The sequence below is a fragment of the Barbus barbus genome, assembly GCF_936440315.1.
Source record: "Barbus barbus genome assembly, chromosome: 30".
In the NCBI taxonomy this organism is placed as follows: domain Eukaryota; kingdom Metazoa; phylum Chordata; class Actinopteri; order Cypriniformes; family Cyprinidae; genus Barbus; species Barbus barbus.
In genome coordinates this window covers 29,081,104-29,100,200 of record NC_136758.1, presented here as the reverse complement: position 1 = coordinate 29,100,200, position 19,097 = coordinate 29,081,104, and the positions used below count along the sequence as shown (strand labels likewise).

The following is a 19,097-nucleotide window of genomic DNA, read 5'->3' as shown; positions in this document are numbered from 1 at the left end:
AATCATCATCTTCTGGTTCATATTCCACGTGCACCTATAGTAGAGTCCCAGGTTAAGCTCTGTCTGTATCATACTGTCAAACTATTGACTTCCAACCATCAGCTCATAAAAACAAAGGTTTGAGAATATAAGATCTAAACCTTATATACTGTATATAGTGTTAATATGAGACTTTAAGAGCCTCATGTGAAGCCAGTAACTTTCACACAGTATGCACACATTTACTGTAGGATTTACTTTAAAACTATATTCACTCAGAAATGGATCATTTTCACAAATAATTACAAAGAAACAGCAAGTAACATTGAATTGAATTAACATTAACACTGAATTAAACACAATTTAGAAGTAAAAGTACTGAAATAGGATTTTCTTTGTTAACAGGGTTAACATAGTTAACTAAAACAAAACAAAAAAATATTAACTGAAATAAAATATAATATATATTTTATTTCAGCACCTTTTCTCATTTTTGCTTACTTTAATTTGATGTACTAAAATAACTGAAATAAAATTAATAAACATTTAAAAACAAAAAAATACAAAATTACAAAAATTTAAATGATTAAATTGAAAAAACTGAAAATTTGCTAAAACTTGAACTAAAATGAACATGAAAGCAGAAAATATATAAAAATCTAATTCAGAATCTTAATAACTATGACAGTGCTGTATATGAATGACACTAAAACAAACACTGAGTGTGAAACATATTCCAGTAATCTTTGTTTAATTTTCAAAATGATGTATTATACTTTGTTTAACTTGGAAAGATATGTTTTAGTGTACCAGACATCAGACATTCATTCGTTCCTCAAAAGGATGATTAAACGCTTTACAACACATTATTATTATTATTATTATAATAAATGCTTCTGCTTTCTAACCCTGCTGTTTCAGGCATGTAAGTGTGTTAATGTGGTTTGTTTTTATGAACTGAAGGGTGAGAGATGAACGCTTCACAAACATCTAAAGCGTTCCTGTAAAACCATTAACCGCTCGCTTCAGAATCAGCCAGCTGTGTGTGACCTTTGACCCTCGCTGTAGTGAGTCAGCGTGTATGCTAATCAAACAGGAAGCCAGCGGTCCTCTGTGACTCGTGCCGCTAATATTCAGCTTAATCACACTTAAGTGCACTTACTTGCATCCAGATTGGCCTGTTCGTGTGAAGATGTGTTGCTCACGGCTTTGGTCTCTTCATCTTCCTGCGCAGATTCCTGTACGAACTCTCCCAGATTCCCGACTTCGCCCGGCGCACGCACTGCATCATATTCCAGTCTGTGTTCATGGACTCCATATCATCCATCCATCGCAAGGTGGAGATCATCTCTACTGTGTGCAAGGTACAATAAAGATCTGAAACCACTTATTTTGCCATTTCTTCTATTATTGTTAACCGTCAGCGTATTTGTAATGCATTTATTTCATGCTAAGGATACTACAAATACATTTTCGTATTTACGTACTTAATAAAATGCTCTGCAATTGTGCTTTTAGTGTACTACACTGGTATACTTTATCACCCCAAAATTAAAATTCTGTCATTAAATACTCGTCCTCGTGTCGTTCCAAACCTGTAAGACCTTCGTTCATCTTCGGAACACAAATTAATATATTTCTGATGAAATCCGAGAGCTCTCTGACCCTCCATAGACAGTAACACAACTGAACTGTTCCCAGGTCCAGAAACGGTCAAATAATCCATGTGACATCAGTGGCTCAACCGTAATTTTACAGAGCTACGAGAATACGAGAAAACAATAAAAACATAATTTATTCAACAATTAATAATTTATTCTCACCGAGTTACCGTCTTCTGCCATTTATTCCGCCATTATCAAAAATATTTATCAAAAAAAGAAAATTTGTTATGAAGAATATTCTTTAAAATGAGAGAAATCACTGACATTCTTCATTTTGCCTTTTTTTTTCCTCGACTGCAGAAAAAGAAAAAAAAAGTATAAAACCATTTAACTTGCCATGTTAACTTATGTAATAAAAGAAAAATCACAAGATGTGTAATCAAGAAAAATATTTGACAAAATGACTACAAAATGAACGATGAAGGATGTTTGACAGTGAGCGCATCTCATATACAATCGCTAGAATCAGTCGCAAATATTAAACATGCTTAAATAACATCTTGAAAACGTACTTCTGCAGTATGCATATTGTGCTCAGTATTTGAACCGACCTGGATGACATACTACATTATATCATAAATGTGCATTATACAACCAGTTCAACCAGAATACTACTTCCCTTAATTCGACTTTCCATTTACTAAATCAAGTGACAAACCAATGACAAATCAACCAAAAGCAACATCAAACATTTTACTGATGTATTATTTCATCAACTCGCCAAAGAATTCAATCTTTTCTTTTAATTTCAGGATTAAAAATGCAAAATAATGAAATCAGAGACTATGCAACCAAATGAGGTCATGTGATGCAATGGCATACTACATAAGACTTTATGAATTAGTATGTATTAGTATATACATATATTTGATTTTACCTTCCAATTCCAGAGTGAGAAATGAGTCAGAACCAGTCTTTTTGACTCATTACTTCATTGGACTTTCCAAAAATTATGTCTTTTTTTTTTTTTTTTTAAGTAATGAAATCAGAAAAAAATAAAAATAAATTATTTTAAAATTTCCATTTATAGTCGACATTTTATTCTAATTAATCACAAACTAAATTTGGCTGTGAAAAATACCCCCAAAAGATCATTTAAAGCTATTATTGTGTTAAATGTTAAACATAAAATATGGAACATAAAAGAAGATAATTGAAGAAACATTTTTTGTTAATGCAATGAAAGTCACTAGTGACCAAATCAGCTTAGTTACCAACAGTATTCAAAATACACTCTTTTATGTTGTGCAAAAGAAAGTATGTCATTCAGGTTTGAAACAACATGAGGGTGAACATGAGTTGTATTTTTGGGTAAGAATAAGAAGCACTTCATCCGGTACTTAGTGTCTTTCATAAGGAAACATTTCTGGAATCTGCATCTGAAATAGCATTAAGATGTATTAACACAGTTTAATGTAGTTCAGAGGGGACATGGATGCATTTAAACTGCAGTTACAGATGCATAAATAGGCCTAATGTTTTGTTTTTAACATATAACATTAAATATTGGTATTTAATATCATTTAAAACATGAATAAATAGTCGAAATGTGAAATTAAAACCGCCAGTAGGTGGCAGCAAGTGACTGTTAATGAGTGAGTCATTGAGATTCAACCGATTCATTCAAACGGCTGATTCATTCAGAAACAAAGCATTTAACTGTGTTAATGAGTGAATCACTGAATCATTTATTCAACCGATTCATTCAAACGGCTGATTCATTCAGAAACAAAGCATTTAACTGTGTTAATGAGTGAATCACTGAATCATTTATTCAACCGATTCATTCAAACGGCTGATTCATTCAGAAACAAAGCATTTAACTGTGTTAATGAGTGAATCACTGAATCATTTATTCAACCGATTCATTCAAACGGCTGATTCATTCAGAAACAAAGCATTTAACTGTGTTAATGAGTGAATCACTGAATCATTTATTCAACCGATTCATTCAAACGGCTGATTCATTCAGAAACAAAGCATTTAACTGTGTTAATGAGTGAATCACTGAATCATTTATTCAACCGATTCATTCAAACGGCTGATTCATTCAGAAACAAAGCATTTAACCGTGTTAATGAGTGAATCACTGAATCATTTATTCAACCGATTCATTCAAACGGCTGATTCATTCAGAAACAAAGCATTTAACTTAATGAGCGAATCACTGAATCATTTATTCAACCGATTCATTCAAACAGCTGATTCATTCAGAAACAAAGCATTTAACTGTTAATGAGTGAATCACTGAATCATTTATTCAACCGATTCATTCAAACAGCTGATTCATTCAGAAACAAAGCATTTAACTGTTAATGAGTGAATCACTGAATCATTTATTCAACCGATTCATTCAAACAGCTGATTCATTCAGAAACAAAGCATTTAACTGTTAATGAGTGAATCACTGAATCATTTATTCAACCGATTCATTCAAACAGCTGATTCATTCAGAAACAAAGCATTTAACTGTGTTAATGAGTGAATCACTGAATCATTTATTCAACCGATTCATTCAAACGGCTGATTCATTCAGAAACAAAGCATTTAACTTAGAGTGAATCACTGAATCATTTATTCAACCGATTCATTCAAACAGCTGATTCATTCAGAAACAAAGCATTTAACTGTTAATGAGTGAATCACTGAATCATTTATTCAACCGATTCATTCAAACAGCTGATTCATTCAGAAACAAAGCATTTAACTGTTAATGAGTGAATCACTGAATCATTTATTCAACCGATTCATTCAAACAGCTGATTCATTCAGAAACAAAGCATTTAACTGTTAATGAGTGAATCACTGAATCATTTATTCAACCGATTCATTCAAACAGCTGATTCATTCAGAAACAAAGCATTTAACTGTGTTAATGAGTGAATCACTGAATCATTTATTCAACCGATTCATTCAAACAGCTGATTCATTCAGAAACAAAGCATTTAACTGTTAATGAGTGAATCACTGAATCCTTTATTCAACCGATTCATTCAAAAAGCTGATTCATCCAGTAAGTAAACACCGTCCATCGCTCAGAGATGCAAAACAGTGCTGTTTGGATCTTTGTTTGGAACTATTTTCGTTGGGAAAAATTAAGCAAAAACAAGAAATATTGTGTCTAAATTGTAAGTCACTTATTGCTTTACTGAACGTGTATAAAATGATCATTAAATGTGTTATCATGCTGATACCTGCAGAAAAACGACCCTCTTTGTGTGATATAGATTGTTAACTATATTAAATTATATAAATATAAAAAGCATACAGAAGCATTTTTGCTGTCTACAGTTTAGAAGGCCTGTAATTGTGAGTTTTAATAGATTAATAAATGAAGTGCACTCTGTGTGTGATTTGGTGATAGAGCCTACTCCATGATGTCAGATCACACATCATTACAACAGAAGATATACTGTATATCGCACACCCCAGCCTCGACTTTAAAATTATCGACTTTTAAAATGAAAATTATCCGCAGTTGTGCGCGCACTTGTTTGCACATGAGCAAAGAGTCTAAAAACCACTGATTTGTGAAACCTGCTTTGACGATGTTTTAGTAGGATAAGTAATGAATATGCTATGGGGAAATGTATCGGAGTAAAAGTATACATTTTAATTAGGAAATGTAGTGGAGTAAAAGTTGGCTGAAACAACTCAAGTAAAAATACTTAAGTACTATAAGGAAGTATTATGATGATATAAATATGAGACAAAAACGTATACAGGAGCATTTTTATTTTTAGAGCATAAGTGCATTCATGGGGTTGTTGCCCTGCATCAGATTTGTTAAGTCAACTGTATGAAATATAAGATGATGTACAGATCTGGGGGCGGGGCATTAACTGTGTTCAAATATTTTAATCGTGTTATTTTAATAAAGTTAACGCTTTAAACTGACAGCCCTAATTTATAGTGATCTGAAAATCTACGTGATATCTGAGACCAAATGATGCATGATATTGTTTGATGGCTGTTTCAGCACTAGGGCTGTTTCAGCTGTGAGCACTAGTCTGAATGTGAGTGTCTTTCCAGGGTTTTCTGGAGAAAGACAGCGTGAAGGACGTGATCGGCGTCATCTTGGCCTTTGGGAACTACATGAACGGTGGAAACCGGACCCGAGGACAGGCGGACGGATTCGGACTGGAGATTCTGCCTAAATTAAAAGACGTCAAGAGCAGGGTATGAAAATAACTCATAACCATAAACCTGCACTGAGTCATGTCTACAGATAATTACTGGTTCATTATTCTGAAGCTCTAGTAGCTGAGCTGAACTCTGTTTAAGATTTGATTCTGCTAATGACCTTCTTTCCCATCAGGACAATCGGATATGTCTGGTGGATTATGTGGTGTCGTACTACCTGCGAAACATGGACGAGGTACGGCTCTCCTGGATTTGATTTTTTCACTAAAATTATTTTTTTGCATTCAGGATTGCTTTTCTGACCGCGCTAGTGGATATTTGTTCTTGTTTTAAGCAAAAACCCACTTCATTTTGATCAGTTTCTCATAAAACAAAACTTCATATCTCTTCATATCTTCGTTTTGCATCTTAAGTAAATGTATCTTCATCTAAGAATGTTTAGATATTTGCTTTTGGAAAACAAGACGGAGTTACAAGCAGAGAGTTTCTCTTACTTTCTGACAGATTAGATATGTTTCCATCCAAAGTTACGAATTAAAATTATGCGCAAAATTGTAATATTGCATAAAACATTTGTGAATAAAGCCGTTTCCATCCAGCGAGTTGAAGAGAACTAAATCTTCACTCACAGATTTACTAATTTTTAATCTTTTTTTAACAGTAAGCCTCTTTTGTGCAGCACTTTGTTTGACAAAAAATTGAAGGAGTTTTCAAATTTTATTTGATTGCATTGACATTAGGATGAATTAAATTGTTAGTTATATACATTTGATTAACACCATTTTTGGTGATACATTTATATTAAATCAAAACACAGAATCCAGAAAAATTCAAACAGAATTTCTGAAAACAATAAAAGACGTTTCACGGGGCAGTATTATTTTTAAAAATTGTAATAAATTATTAAATTGTTAAAGTTTTATGAATTTAATTGATTGTACATCCTTTCGATTGTTACAATTAAATTAAACCATTAAACAATTAAAATTAAACCATTAAAATTGATTTCAGAACAAAATAAAAATGGAAAACAGAATTTTGGGAAAAGAAAAAATAAATCTAAGGGGAAAAATCTGTAATTCAACTCATTATAAATCCTTTTTCATGACTAAAATTGAATCCAATCATTAAAATGGATTCCAGAAAAAATAAAACTGAAAACACAGAATCTGGGAGAAAACTGAACAGAATTTGGTAAAAAAATAAAAAAATAAAAGATCTTTCATAGGGCCGTAATATGGCTTTAAACTTTTAATAAATTGTTATTAAATTGTTAAATAAATTGTAAATTCAGTTGATTATACATCCATGATTAACTTTTCTGCAGCAGGAGAATATAACTGTATATAACAATTCTTGTATGCGATACATTACGAGCTTCCGAGCGACGAAACGCAGTCATGTTCTCTGATTTCGGGAGTCTGCTGTTTGGGAACGCATTACAGAATTTATTCAGTAAAAGTGTTTCCATCCTAGTTTATGTTTTCTTATCGGATAAGACATTTTGCCTACTTAGTTAAGTTTTTTAATGTGCATTTTTAGAACTGATGTGCATCTTGGCGTTTCCATCCAGCGTCTTTTCATGCAATATCCCATAATGCACATAAAAATAGGTGGATGGACGCATAGCTATTGTGTTGTTGCTGTCGTTTCAGAACGCAGGAACAGAGAAGAGCGTTTTCCCGCTGCCTGAACCTCAGGATCTCTTCCACGCTGCTCAGGTCAAGTTTGAAGATCTCGCAAAAGACCTTCGCAAGTTAAAGAAGGAGCTGACAGGTATGAATCTCACCCGTTTGTCTGTGCTGTTGTGCTTATTTAATGCTGAAGATGCACAGAACAGCAGCATCTCACATTGCAGAAGTAAACCTCAAGACAAACCCAGACACTTCTGCTTTATTTATCAGAATTTGAGTTTTACACAATGACCGTAAAATGAGCTTCGGCCCAGTGAATCTTTTGAATCCGTTTAGATTAAGTGTTAATATGTGGCGCAAAACGAGTCACTGAATCATTCGTTCAAACGATTCATTAAACAAATACAGTCAATGTTGTTTTGATGTTTTGTTAGAAATACATTTGTAAGTTTCATAAACTTTTGTGCAATTATGAGTTATAAATACAAGGGAATTTAATTAAATCCATTCGTTCCAATGGGGTTAATACTGATAATTCTCAAATTATATGTTCTTATAAATATCATACAATGATATATTCAGATACAATTTCTCATTCAAAATGTTGAAAAATATTTATAAAATAACGATTATTTTGGTCCAAATGGATCGGGAAGGTGAACATTTTCAGCTGATTTTGATCATAATCATAAATGTTTCCTCCACAAAGCATAACAATATGAATTAACATGCAGTTAAAAGCAATTTCTTTTCATTTTACACTGGAAAAGGTGTTTTTACCGTAGCCTGTGCTCCGCTGTGCTCCAGGCCACCGCAGGGGTCAAAGGTCACGCCCCCCCTGCCCCCGGTGTCTGTAATTATTTAAATCAGCCAATAATATGGCATATGAAAGCAATTAGATATGCTCTCTCCTCATTCCCCTCCATTTGAGAATCGCTGTTAAAAACTCTGATCCTCAGTGACCCGAGGGAAAAATACAAACCGGCTACAAAACCACTGCCGCCCCACCTCGAGCTGTCTGTCACTCATTTATTAGCACGCAAACGCAAGACAATAAATATAGAATAAGGGCCTCGCATTTGATCCACACCACAACAAAAAGCCTTAAACGCCAGTCCTCGGGCGCTGGCTCCAGATCGCACCTTCGACGGCAGCAAACAGGGATAAATATGTATGCCGTGCCATCATAAAGAGCTGCAAGTGTTCCTAATTATTCCTGCAGGCATTTCTGTTTAAAGCGAGAGCGCAGAGGAGAGTTTCTGGATGAGATTGGAGGTCTGTGCATCTGAGGTACATGTGTGAGGCGTAGAGACCTTTGATGCTGGATGATGGATTTACTTCTGAGGCAATCTGTGAATATGCAAAATCAAACGCTTTACTGTCAGGAATAAAAATCGCAAGGATTTCAATTACATGATGTAACATCATCCAGGAGACCATCCATGAATTTGAAAGCTCTCAAGCTCTCAGATGTCTCAGATGTTTATTCATATAAATTATATATTTAAAAAACTCTTTTGGGCAGCACTTTGTTTAACAAACAAATTTAATGAGTTGTAGAAATTTCATTTGAGTACACTGACAATAGATTGAATGAAATTGTTAGTAATATACATTCAGTTTACAATGTTTTTGGTAATAAAGTTGTGGTAAATCATACAATCAGAATCCAGAAAAATTTAATATCTGAAAGATATTTTATTTTATTTTTCATTAAAAAAAATTTTTAATACATTATTCAATTGTTAACGTTTTAGGATTAAATTGAATTAAACCATTAAAATTAATTACAAATAAAACTAAAAAGTGAATTTGGGTGTGGGGGGGGGGGGGGGGGGGGTAAAGAAAATAAAACAGATTTCATAGGGCCCTAATATTGAGATCTCTAACTTAAAATGTTTAATTGATTAATAAATTGTTAAACGTTTTTAACTTAATTCAATTAATTATACATCCTATTTAATGATTGAAATTAAGCCATTAAAACTGATTCCAGAAAAAAGAAATATATATATAGTAGTATGGGGAAAAATTAAATATTTCATAGGGCCCTAATATTGAGATCACTGACATTAAAAATATAATAAATTCTTATTTAAAAGTTGTATGAATTCAGTTGATTGTTCATTCTTTTTTATTAATAAAATTGAATTGAACCATTAAAATTGGAAACTGAAAACACAGAATCTGGGAAAAACTTAAACAGAATTTGGGAAAAAAATAAAAGAGATTTGGAAGGGCCCTAATATTGTGATCTCTGGCTTTAAAATATTAATGAATTATTACATTGTCATTGTTGAATCAAACCATTAAAATAGATTCTAGAAAAATTTAAATGAATGAAAAAAAAAAGAATGAAACACACTGAAAAAATTATTAATTGAATTTACTAATTTGTTTTAAGGTAAGTGGTTGCAATCAATTTATTTTAGCTACATTCAAATAAACAAATTTAGTTGACTAACTCTCAACATGTTTTTTTTTTTTTTTTTAATGTAGCTAAAATAAATTGTTTGCAACAACTTACCTTAAAAAAATTTAGTTTTTTTTTTTTTTTTTTCAGTGCAGAATATGAGAAAAATAAAACACATTTCATAGGGCCCTAATATCGAGATCTCTGAGTTTATTGGCAATTTGAGACATCTCTTTAAATTCTAGAGGAGACACATTTGAGTCTAATTTTTCTCAGAAGAATCAAGAACCGTTTCAAATTGCTCTTCATTTAAATCCAGACACTGGCGTGTAGGAGAAATAACTGATGGACCCGAGCCCTTCTCAGAGACAGTGGGTGACATCTCGTGTGTGTTTGAGGGTTAGTGTTCGCTGATTTTACACCCGCGGTGTGTGACACGGCCCGGCGGAGGGGTCGCGACACGGGGTCAGTCTCAGGGGCCGCTTACACGTCTGAACCCTGAGAGCCGAGCGAGACGGAGACGCCCTGAGACAGCCTGACTGCCCCGCTGCCCTCTGCGCCGCTCTCTTCAACTTTTACCAGAAATCTGATCTGTATTCCAGCTCCTTTACTCTTGTGAGGTTAGAAGGGTTTCATGCCTACACTTCACCCCGATGCTACTGATGTTCTTAGTCACCTCACTGTACCACTGTTTTTGAAAGAAGTCTCTTCTGCTCACCAAGACTGCATTTATTTGATTAAATATACAGTAAAAATGCTGAAATATTATTACAATTTAGAAGAACTGTTTTCTGTGTGAATCTATGTTAAACTGTAATTTATTTCTGTGATCTGCAGCTGTATTTTCAGCATCATTACTTCAGTCTTCAGTGTCACATGATCTTCAGAAATCATAATAATATACTGATTTACTGCTCAACAAACATTTCTGATTATTATCAATGTTGAACACAGTCGTGCTGCACAATATTTCTGTGGAAACTGGGATGCATTTTATTTTTCAGGATTCACAGATGAACAGAAATGTCAAAAGAACAGCATTTATTTGAAACAGAAATCTTTTGCAACATTATAAATGTCTTTACTGTTACTTTTGATCAATTTAACGCGCCCTTGATGAATAAAAGTATTAAATTATTTATTTATTTATTTAATCTAACTTAATCCCAAATCAGTATATTAGAATGATTTCTGAAGATCATGTGACACTGAAGACTGCAGTAATGATGCTGAAAATACAGCTGCAGATCACAGAAATACATTACAGTTTAACACATATTCACATAGAAAACAGTTCTTCGAAATTTTAATAATAAATCAGCATTTTTACTGTATATTTAATCAAATAAATGCAACCTTGAGCAGAAGAAACTTCTATCAAAAACATTAAAAATTCCTAATTATTCCAAACTTTTGACCGGTACACTCTTAAAAATGACCGGTGCTTAAAAATGTTCTTCACAGCAAGGCCATAGAAGAACCGTTTTTGGTTCCACAAAGAACCATTCAGTCAAAGAACCATCTCTTTCTTAGCTTTTTATAATCTGAAGAACCTTCTTTCACCACAAAGAAGCTTTTGTGAAACAGAAATGTTCTTCAGATGTTAAAGGTTCTTTATGGAACCATTTAGACAAAAAAAGGTTCTTCTATGGCATTGCGAAGCACCTTTATTTTTAAGAGTTTAGTGTATATCATAATTCAGCAGTCAATTCTAGCATTAAATCAATATTTTCTCATTTCTGTATAAAGCAGACACACTCGAGATAAAGAAGCGTCTAAAAGCTGAAGTGAGGTTAATAGCGGAGACAAACTAAAGTGTCAGTGTGTCTCTGCATTAATCACAGCCGGAGAAGAACATGAACCCGTATGTTCTGTCTGCTGTCTCGGGTCAGACGCTTCTCTTCTGATTAAGCCACTGGTGGGGCGTGTAATTTCCCTGGGAAGCGCAACCGCAATTCCGAAAACAAAACCCCACTAACCATTTCATGCATGGAGAACACGGGAATATCCAGGCAACTTTGGGCAAAATAATGAAAACACAAAAGAGACCAAAAAACTTCAGAGACGGAAAGCACAGCTGTTTTTCTTACATTTTAATGACAAGAGACAAACATCATCGTATGAGTAATGGTTATCAAAGAATAACAGCTCTGGACTGGCCGTTACTGAGCGTTTCCAGATGAAGCGCTCTCAGTCATGTCTCTTCACAGACGGAAGGATCTGTATGTGTTTGGGCTACGTTTGTGTCTCATTTACTCACATTTCTGGGTTCCCAACAATGCAGCATCAGTCTGTGAATGTCTGAAAATCGTACTTTGAGTCTGGAGGATTCAATAATCTAGAAGCTCCAGCATTGTGTGCAAAAATACCGTTTTTTTTAACAATCAAAATGTCCAGTTTTTAATGTATTTGGAACGTTAGAGGAAATCTGAATGTTCTCTTAACATTTAAAACACCTGTTTGTTAACTTTTAAAGAATGTTTCTTCTTGGTAATGTGAATGTTACACGAACATTCCATTTCGTCATTTTGAATATTATCTCAAATGTTTAGAACACCCATTTTTTGTATCTAAGGAATGTTGGTTCTTGGTTACGCGAACGTTAAAGGAACATTCCATTTTGTAATTTTATAAAATGTTATTAGAATGTTACATTTAAATGTTCTCTCAACTTACTATTTCTTATAATTTATGGTTGACAATTATGGTTCAAGATGGTGCCGCTCACAGCAGCCATGGTGCTTCGCTATCCAGTTGTTTTGATGTTTTTGCTAGTTTTTTCTGTTTTTTGTTTGTCAAACATGATCAGTTTTGCCAGGGAGGAACTGCTGATCATTCGGCAGAATACGCCACAAAATCTCCTACCAGTTTTTGATTAATCAGATGTTTTGCTGGATATAGTGGTCAGCGCAGCGGCGGCGCTGATCAAACTCAGGACGCGCAGACAGGGGAAGCGAGCCGACACGCTCATGAAGCTCATACAGCGTGGATTTCGAATGCCATTGCCTAGCATCCATCTGGCGAATCTCCGCTCTCTACCCCAACAAAACGGATGAACTCCTTCTGCTCTCCCAGAAAAACGAGGATTTTTCTAACTCTGCTGCCCTGTGTTTCACGGAAACCTGGCTGAACAACACCATTCCAGACAGTGCGTTACATCTGCCTATCTTCCAGCTGATCAGAGCAGATCGCAACGCGGAATCAACGGGGAAATCGCGCAGCGACGGTACGTGCTTTTACATCGATGAAAGGTGGTGTACAGATCTAACGTTAAAGAAGATGTGCTGTTCAGATCTAGAAACGCTTTTCATCAACTGTAGGCCTTTCTACTCGCCGCGGAAGATTTGCTCGTTCATGCTCGTGAGTGTTTACATTCAACCGCAAGTTACATAAACTAGCTGATCAGATCACAGACACAGAACAACAACACCCAGACTCTGTTTTAATCATTCTTGGGGACTTTTAACCAAGCAAATCTCTCACGTGAACTGCCAAAATACAGACAGCATCTTACGTGTCCCACCAGAGAAAGTACTATACTGGACCATTGTTACACCACAATAAAGAATGCATATCACTTTGCTCCACGGGCAGCTTTGGGCCTCTCTGATCACTGCCTGGTTCATCTTATACCAACCTACAGGCACAAACTTAAATCTGCTAAACCTGTAGTAAGGACTGTAAAGAGATGGACCAACGAGACAGAGCGGGTTTTACAAGCCTGTTTCGACTGCACTGATTGGAGTGTTTTTGAAGCTGCTGCCACCAATCTGGACAAGCTCACAGAGACTGGAACTTCATATATCAGTTACTGCAAGGATATAGTTTTGGAAGGAAGATGGCGGCGCGATCGATCGCTGCGGCTGCTCCGGGTCCCAAAGACGGTGCTTTTATGTCGTTTAATGCCGTCTGTTCGTCTCCAAATAGTGTCAGTTTACCGCTAACTCTTAAGGAAATCACCCCAGAATTCATCTATGATCGCCAAAGTCTTTTGGATATCAGCAACGCTTACGTACACCAACTCTCGCCGGCGGCTACTGAGAAGCTACGAGGCCTTTGTTTACTGCTGGAGCCGGACCTCGAGACCGCGGCCTCGCCTACTGACGCTACCCGCACAAGGCAGCGTCGCAAGCGGTGTGAGAGAGGACGGAAGCGCGGTAAGCGCGGAGGTATACGAGCTAGGCTAAGAGCTAACCCCTCAAGACCGGCTCTTCCAACACTCATGCTCTCAAACGTCCGCTCTCTGGAAAACAAACTGGACTTAATTCAACTCGGTCGATCTACACAGCATGAGGCAAGGGACTGTTGCGTGTTTGTTTTCACCGAAACATGGCTAAACGACAACATCCCGGACTCCGCCATTCAACTGCACGGGCTATCCCACTTCCGAGCGGACAGAGATTCATCACTGTCTGGTAAGACACGCGGAGGTGGCTTGTGTGTTTATATCAACAAAGACTGGTGTAACAATGCTGCGATACTATCAAAACACTGTTCATCGCTGGTGGAGTTTATGGTTGTGAAGTGTCGACCGTTCTATCTGCCGCGGGAGTTCACGGCCATTGTTATCGTTGCGGTTTACATCCCCCCGTGTGCAAACGCTAAGGACGCGCTTCGTGAACTGTATAGCGCCATCAGTGAACAACAAACAAAAAACCCCGACGCCTTTTTCATCATAGCCGGTGACTTCAACCACGCAAACTTAAAGACAGTTTTGCCAAAGTTCTACCAACATGTGAACTTTGCAACAAGGGAAAACAACACACTGGACTTTGTTTACACAACAGTTAAGAACGCTTACAAGGCTGAACCCCGCCCCCACCTCGGGTACTCCGACCACATCACTGTTATGCTAATCCCAGCATATAGACCACTTCTCAAACTCACCAAACCGGTTGAAAAGCAGATCACAGTATGGCCAGACAATGCCACCTCAGCACTGCAGGACTGCTTCCAGGACACGGACTGGAATATGTTTAAAGAGGCAGCCACCTACAACAACCACACAGACCTGAATGAGTACACTGAAACTGTGACTGCTTACATCAAAAAGTGCACTGATGATGTGACAGTCACCAAGACCATCACCACACGTGCAAACCAGAAGCCATGGATGACAGCAGAGGTTCGTGGGCTGCTAAAGACCAGAGATGAAGCATTCAGATCAGGAGATAAAGCAGCCCTCAAAACAGCAAGAGCCAATCTGTCCTGTGGCATCAAAAAAGCAAAACGGTCATATGCCCAAAAAATCAACAACCACTTCACAGACAGCAGAGACACACGGAGCCTGTGGCAAGCCATTCAGACCATCACAGACTACAAGCCCCCGCCACAGGCCTGTGGTGAGGACACATCCCTCCCCGATGCACTCAACCACTTTTATTCACGGTTTGAAATGCAGAATGACACACCTGCACAAAAACTGCCCACACCTCCCAACGACCGGGCGCTCTGTCTGTCTCCAGCCGACGTAAGGAAGACCCTATCTAGGATTAACCCACGCAAGGCTGCGGGTCCTGACAACATACCTGGCCGTGTTCTGAGAGACTGTGCTGCACAGCTGACAGATGTCCTAACAGATATCTTCAACACCTCGCTGAGTCAGGCAGTCGTCCCCACGTGTTTCAAATCCACAACAATCATACCGGTACCAAAGAAATCACCTGTGTCCTGTCTCAATGACTACCGTCCCATAGCACTGACTCCAATCATGATGACGTGCTTTGAGAGGCTAGTCATGCATAACATCAAAACCAGCCTCCCCAACACACTCGACCCGCTCCAGTTTGCATACCGTCCAAACCGCTCTACGGACGATGCAATTTCCTCCACCCTCCACCTGGCTCTTACCCACCTAGAAAATAAAGACTCCTATGTTAGAATGCTGTTCATTGACTTCAGCTCGGCATTCAACACAATAATCCCACAACAGCTCATAAATAAGATAAACCTGCTGGGCCTTAACAATTCCCTCTGTAACTGGATCCTGGACTTTCTAACTGGAAGACCTCAGTCAGTCCGTGTCGGCAACAACACCTCGAGCACTACAACACTGAGCACAGGTGCTCCACAAGGCTGTGTGCTCAGCCCGCTGCTCTTCACACTGCTGACCCACGACTGCACTGCCAAGTTCAGCTCCAACCACATCATCAAGTTTGCTGATGACACAACAGTGGTAGGTCTCATCAGCAACAACGATGAAACGCACTACAGAGAGGAAGTGGCACAGCTGGCCGAATGGTGTGGCACAAACAATCTGTCCCTCAATGTGGAGAAGACAAAGGAGGTTGTGATGGACTTCAGGAGAAACTCCATTGACCACCCCCCACTGACCATCGACAGCTCGACTGTGGAGAGAGTCAGCAGCACTAAATTCCTGGGGGTGCACATCACAGAGGATCTCACCTGGACCACCAACACCATGTCACTCTCCAAAAAGGCACAACAGCGCCTACACTTTCTCCGCCGGCTGAAAAGAGCAAGTCTCCCTCCACCCATCCTCACCACATTCTACAGAGGCACCATTGAGAGTGTGCTGACCAGCTGCATCACTGTCTGGTACGGGAACTGCAGTGCTGCTGACCGCAAGACCCTCCAGCGGACAGTGAACACAGCTGCAAAGATCATCGGTGCCCCTCTCCCCTCCATCCTGGACATCTTCCTTACACGATGCTCCAGCAAAACCAACAGCATCGTGAAGGACTCCACCCATCCCTCCCACAGTCTCTTCCAGCTCCTACCATCAGGAAGACGGTACCGGAGCATCAGAGCCCGCTCCGCCAGACTGCTCAACAGCTTTTTCCCTCAGGCTGTGAGAGCCCTGAACTCAAACCACCCCGCCCCCCTCTGAAACCCCATGCAAACCCCTACCTCCTGAACATGGACCACCCCCCACCCCAAACCTTACCACACCAAAGAAAAACTGTATGGAACTTTAATTTTTTTTTTTTTTATTTATTTTATTCTTATTTTTCTTTACACTATGGACACTCTCCTCTATGTGCACTATGGACACTTTACACTATGGACACTTTACACTATGGACACTCACACTCTACACTATGTGCACTATGGACACTTACACTTTACACTATGTGCACTATGGACACTTACACTTACACACACTGCTGCGTGTGCACAATCTCACAAAAAACTCAGCAATATATGTATGTTTACATGCTCATGCACTACAAATCATCCTGCACTGTTCCCCAACCAGCTGCTAACTCAAATGTCTCTCTTTGCACATGTACAGTATTTGTGAAGCATTCGTATAGTTTGTATTTTTTATCTTCTATTTTTTAGTTTGTATAGGGTAATATTTATGTGAAGCATTCGTATAGTTGTATTTTTTATCCTTTTTAGTTTGTAATGTCTGTATTTATGTAGCACCGTGGTCCTGCGAGGCACGACATTTCGTTCCACTGCATGTCCCCACAACTTGAACTTGAACTTGAACTTGATATGCATTCCCACCAGGACTTATGTAACATTCCACAATGATAAGGCATGGTTTACAGCAAAACTCAGACACCTTCATCAGGCCAAAGAGGACACCTACAGAAATGGGGACAGAGTCTTGTACAATCAGGCCAGGAACACACTGAATAAGGAGATTAGAGTGGCTAAAAGGACCTACGCTAAAAACCTGGAAGATCAGTTCAATTCCAATGACTCCGCTTCAGTGTGGAAAGGCCTGAAAGCCATCACAAAGTACAGGACACCATCCCCCAGCACTGAGGTGAATCAACAACTTGCTGAAGACCTGAATGAGTTTTATTGTAGATTTGAAACCCCCCACACCCATCCTGACTATCTCTCTACACAACCGTTAACACCTCCTGCAACCCCCCACTCCCCCACTCCTGTACTTCAGATCAGTGAAGAAGACGTGCGTCAGGTCTTCAGGAGGAACAAGAGAAGGAAGGCACCAGGCCCAAACGGTGTAACACCAGCCTGCTTGAAAACCTGTGCTGACCAGCTGGCCCCTATCTTCACACACATCTTCAATAGATCAATGGAGTTGTGTGATGTCCCTTCCTGCTTCAAACGCTCCACCATCATCCCTGTTCCAAAGAAACCCAAGATAACAGGACTTAATGACTACAGACCCGGGGCTCTAACATCTGTGGTCATGAAGTCATTTGAAAAACTAGTTCTGGCTTATCTGAAGGACATCACTGAACCCTTACTGGACCCCCTGCAGTTTGCCTACCGAGCAAACAGGTCCATGGATGATGCAGTCAGCATGGGACTGCATTACATCCTGCAACACCTGGACAAATCAGGGACTTATGTGAGGATCCTGTTTGTGGACATTAGTTCGGACTTCAACACCATCATCCCTACACTCCTCTAGACCAAACTAACCCAGCTCTCTGCTCCTAGCTCTATCTCTCAGTGGATCACTAGCTTTCTGACAGATAGGCAGCAACTAGTAAGACTGGGGAAATTCATGTCAAACAGCCGCTCCACCAACACTGGTGCCCCTCGGGGATGTGTTCTCTCCCCACTGCTCTTCTCTCTGTACACCAACGACTGCACCTCTAAAGACCCCTCTGTCAAGCTTCTGAAGTTTGCAGATGACACCACACTCATCGGCCTCATCCAGGACGGTGACGAGTCTGCCTACAGACAGGAGGTTAAAGAGCTGGCTCTCTGGTAAAATCTAAACAACCTGGAGCTCATCACTCTCAAAACAGTGGAGTTGATAGTGGACTTCAGGAGAAACCCCCCTGCACTCTCCCCACTCACCATCACAGACAGCACTGTGACTGCAGTGGAGACATTCAAGTTCCTGGGATCCATCATCTCTCAAAACCTGAATTGGGACACTCACATCAACTCCATTGTAAAAAAAAAAAAAAAAAAAAGCCCAACAAAGATTGTACTTCCTTCGCCAGCTCAGGAAGTTTAACCTGCCACAGGAGCTGTTGAAACAGTTCTATTCAGCCGTCATCGAGTCTGTTCTGTGCACATCAATAACTGTCTGGTTTGGCTCAGCTACAAAATCAGGTATCAGAAGACTACAGAGGACGGTTTGGACTGCTGAACGGATTATTGGTGCTCCCCTGCCCACCCTCCAAGAACTGTATACATCCAGAGTGAGGAAAAGAGCTCAGAAAATCACTCTGGATCCCTCACATTCAAGTCATCCCCTTTTTGAACTTTTGTCATCTGGCCGGCGCTACAGAGCCACAATTACCAGGACAGCCAGGCACAAGAACAGTTTCTTCCCCCAGGCGATCCAACTTCTGAACAGTT

General features: G+C 38.6%; 1 protein-coding gene across 2 annotated transcripts in view; it reads left to right on the top strand.

The window, feature by feature from the left end:
* The window catches only part of LOC306850622 (formin), a 97,227-nt gene that overhangs the window by 55,453 nt on the left and 22,677 nt on the right, over positions 1 to 19,097 (top strand). For both annotated transcript variants that reach the window (XM_079386344.1, XM_079386345.1), the window contains 4 exons: positions 1,214 to 1,343; positions 5,676 to 5,822; positions 5,962 to 6,021; positions 7,442 to 7,562. In XM_079386344.1, coding sequence (XP_079242470.1) covers positions 1,214 to 1,343; positions 5,676 to 5,822; positions 5,962 to 6,021; positions 7,442 to 7,562 — 458 coding nt within the window. The remainder of the gene's footprint in view (positions 1 to 1,213; positions 1,344 to 5,675; positions 5,823 to 5,961; positions 6,022 to 7,441; positions 7,563 to 19,097) is intronic.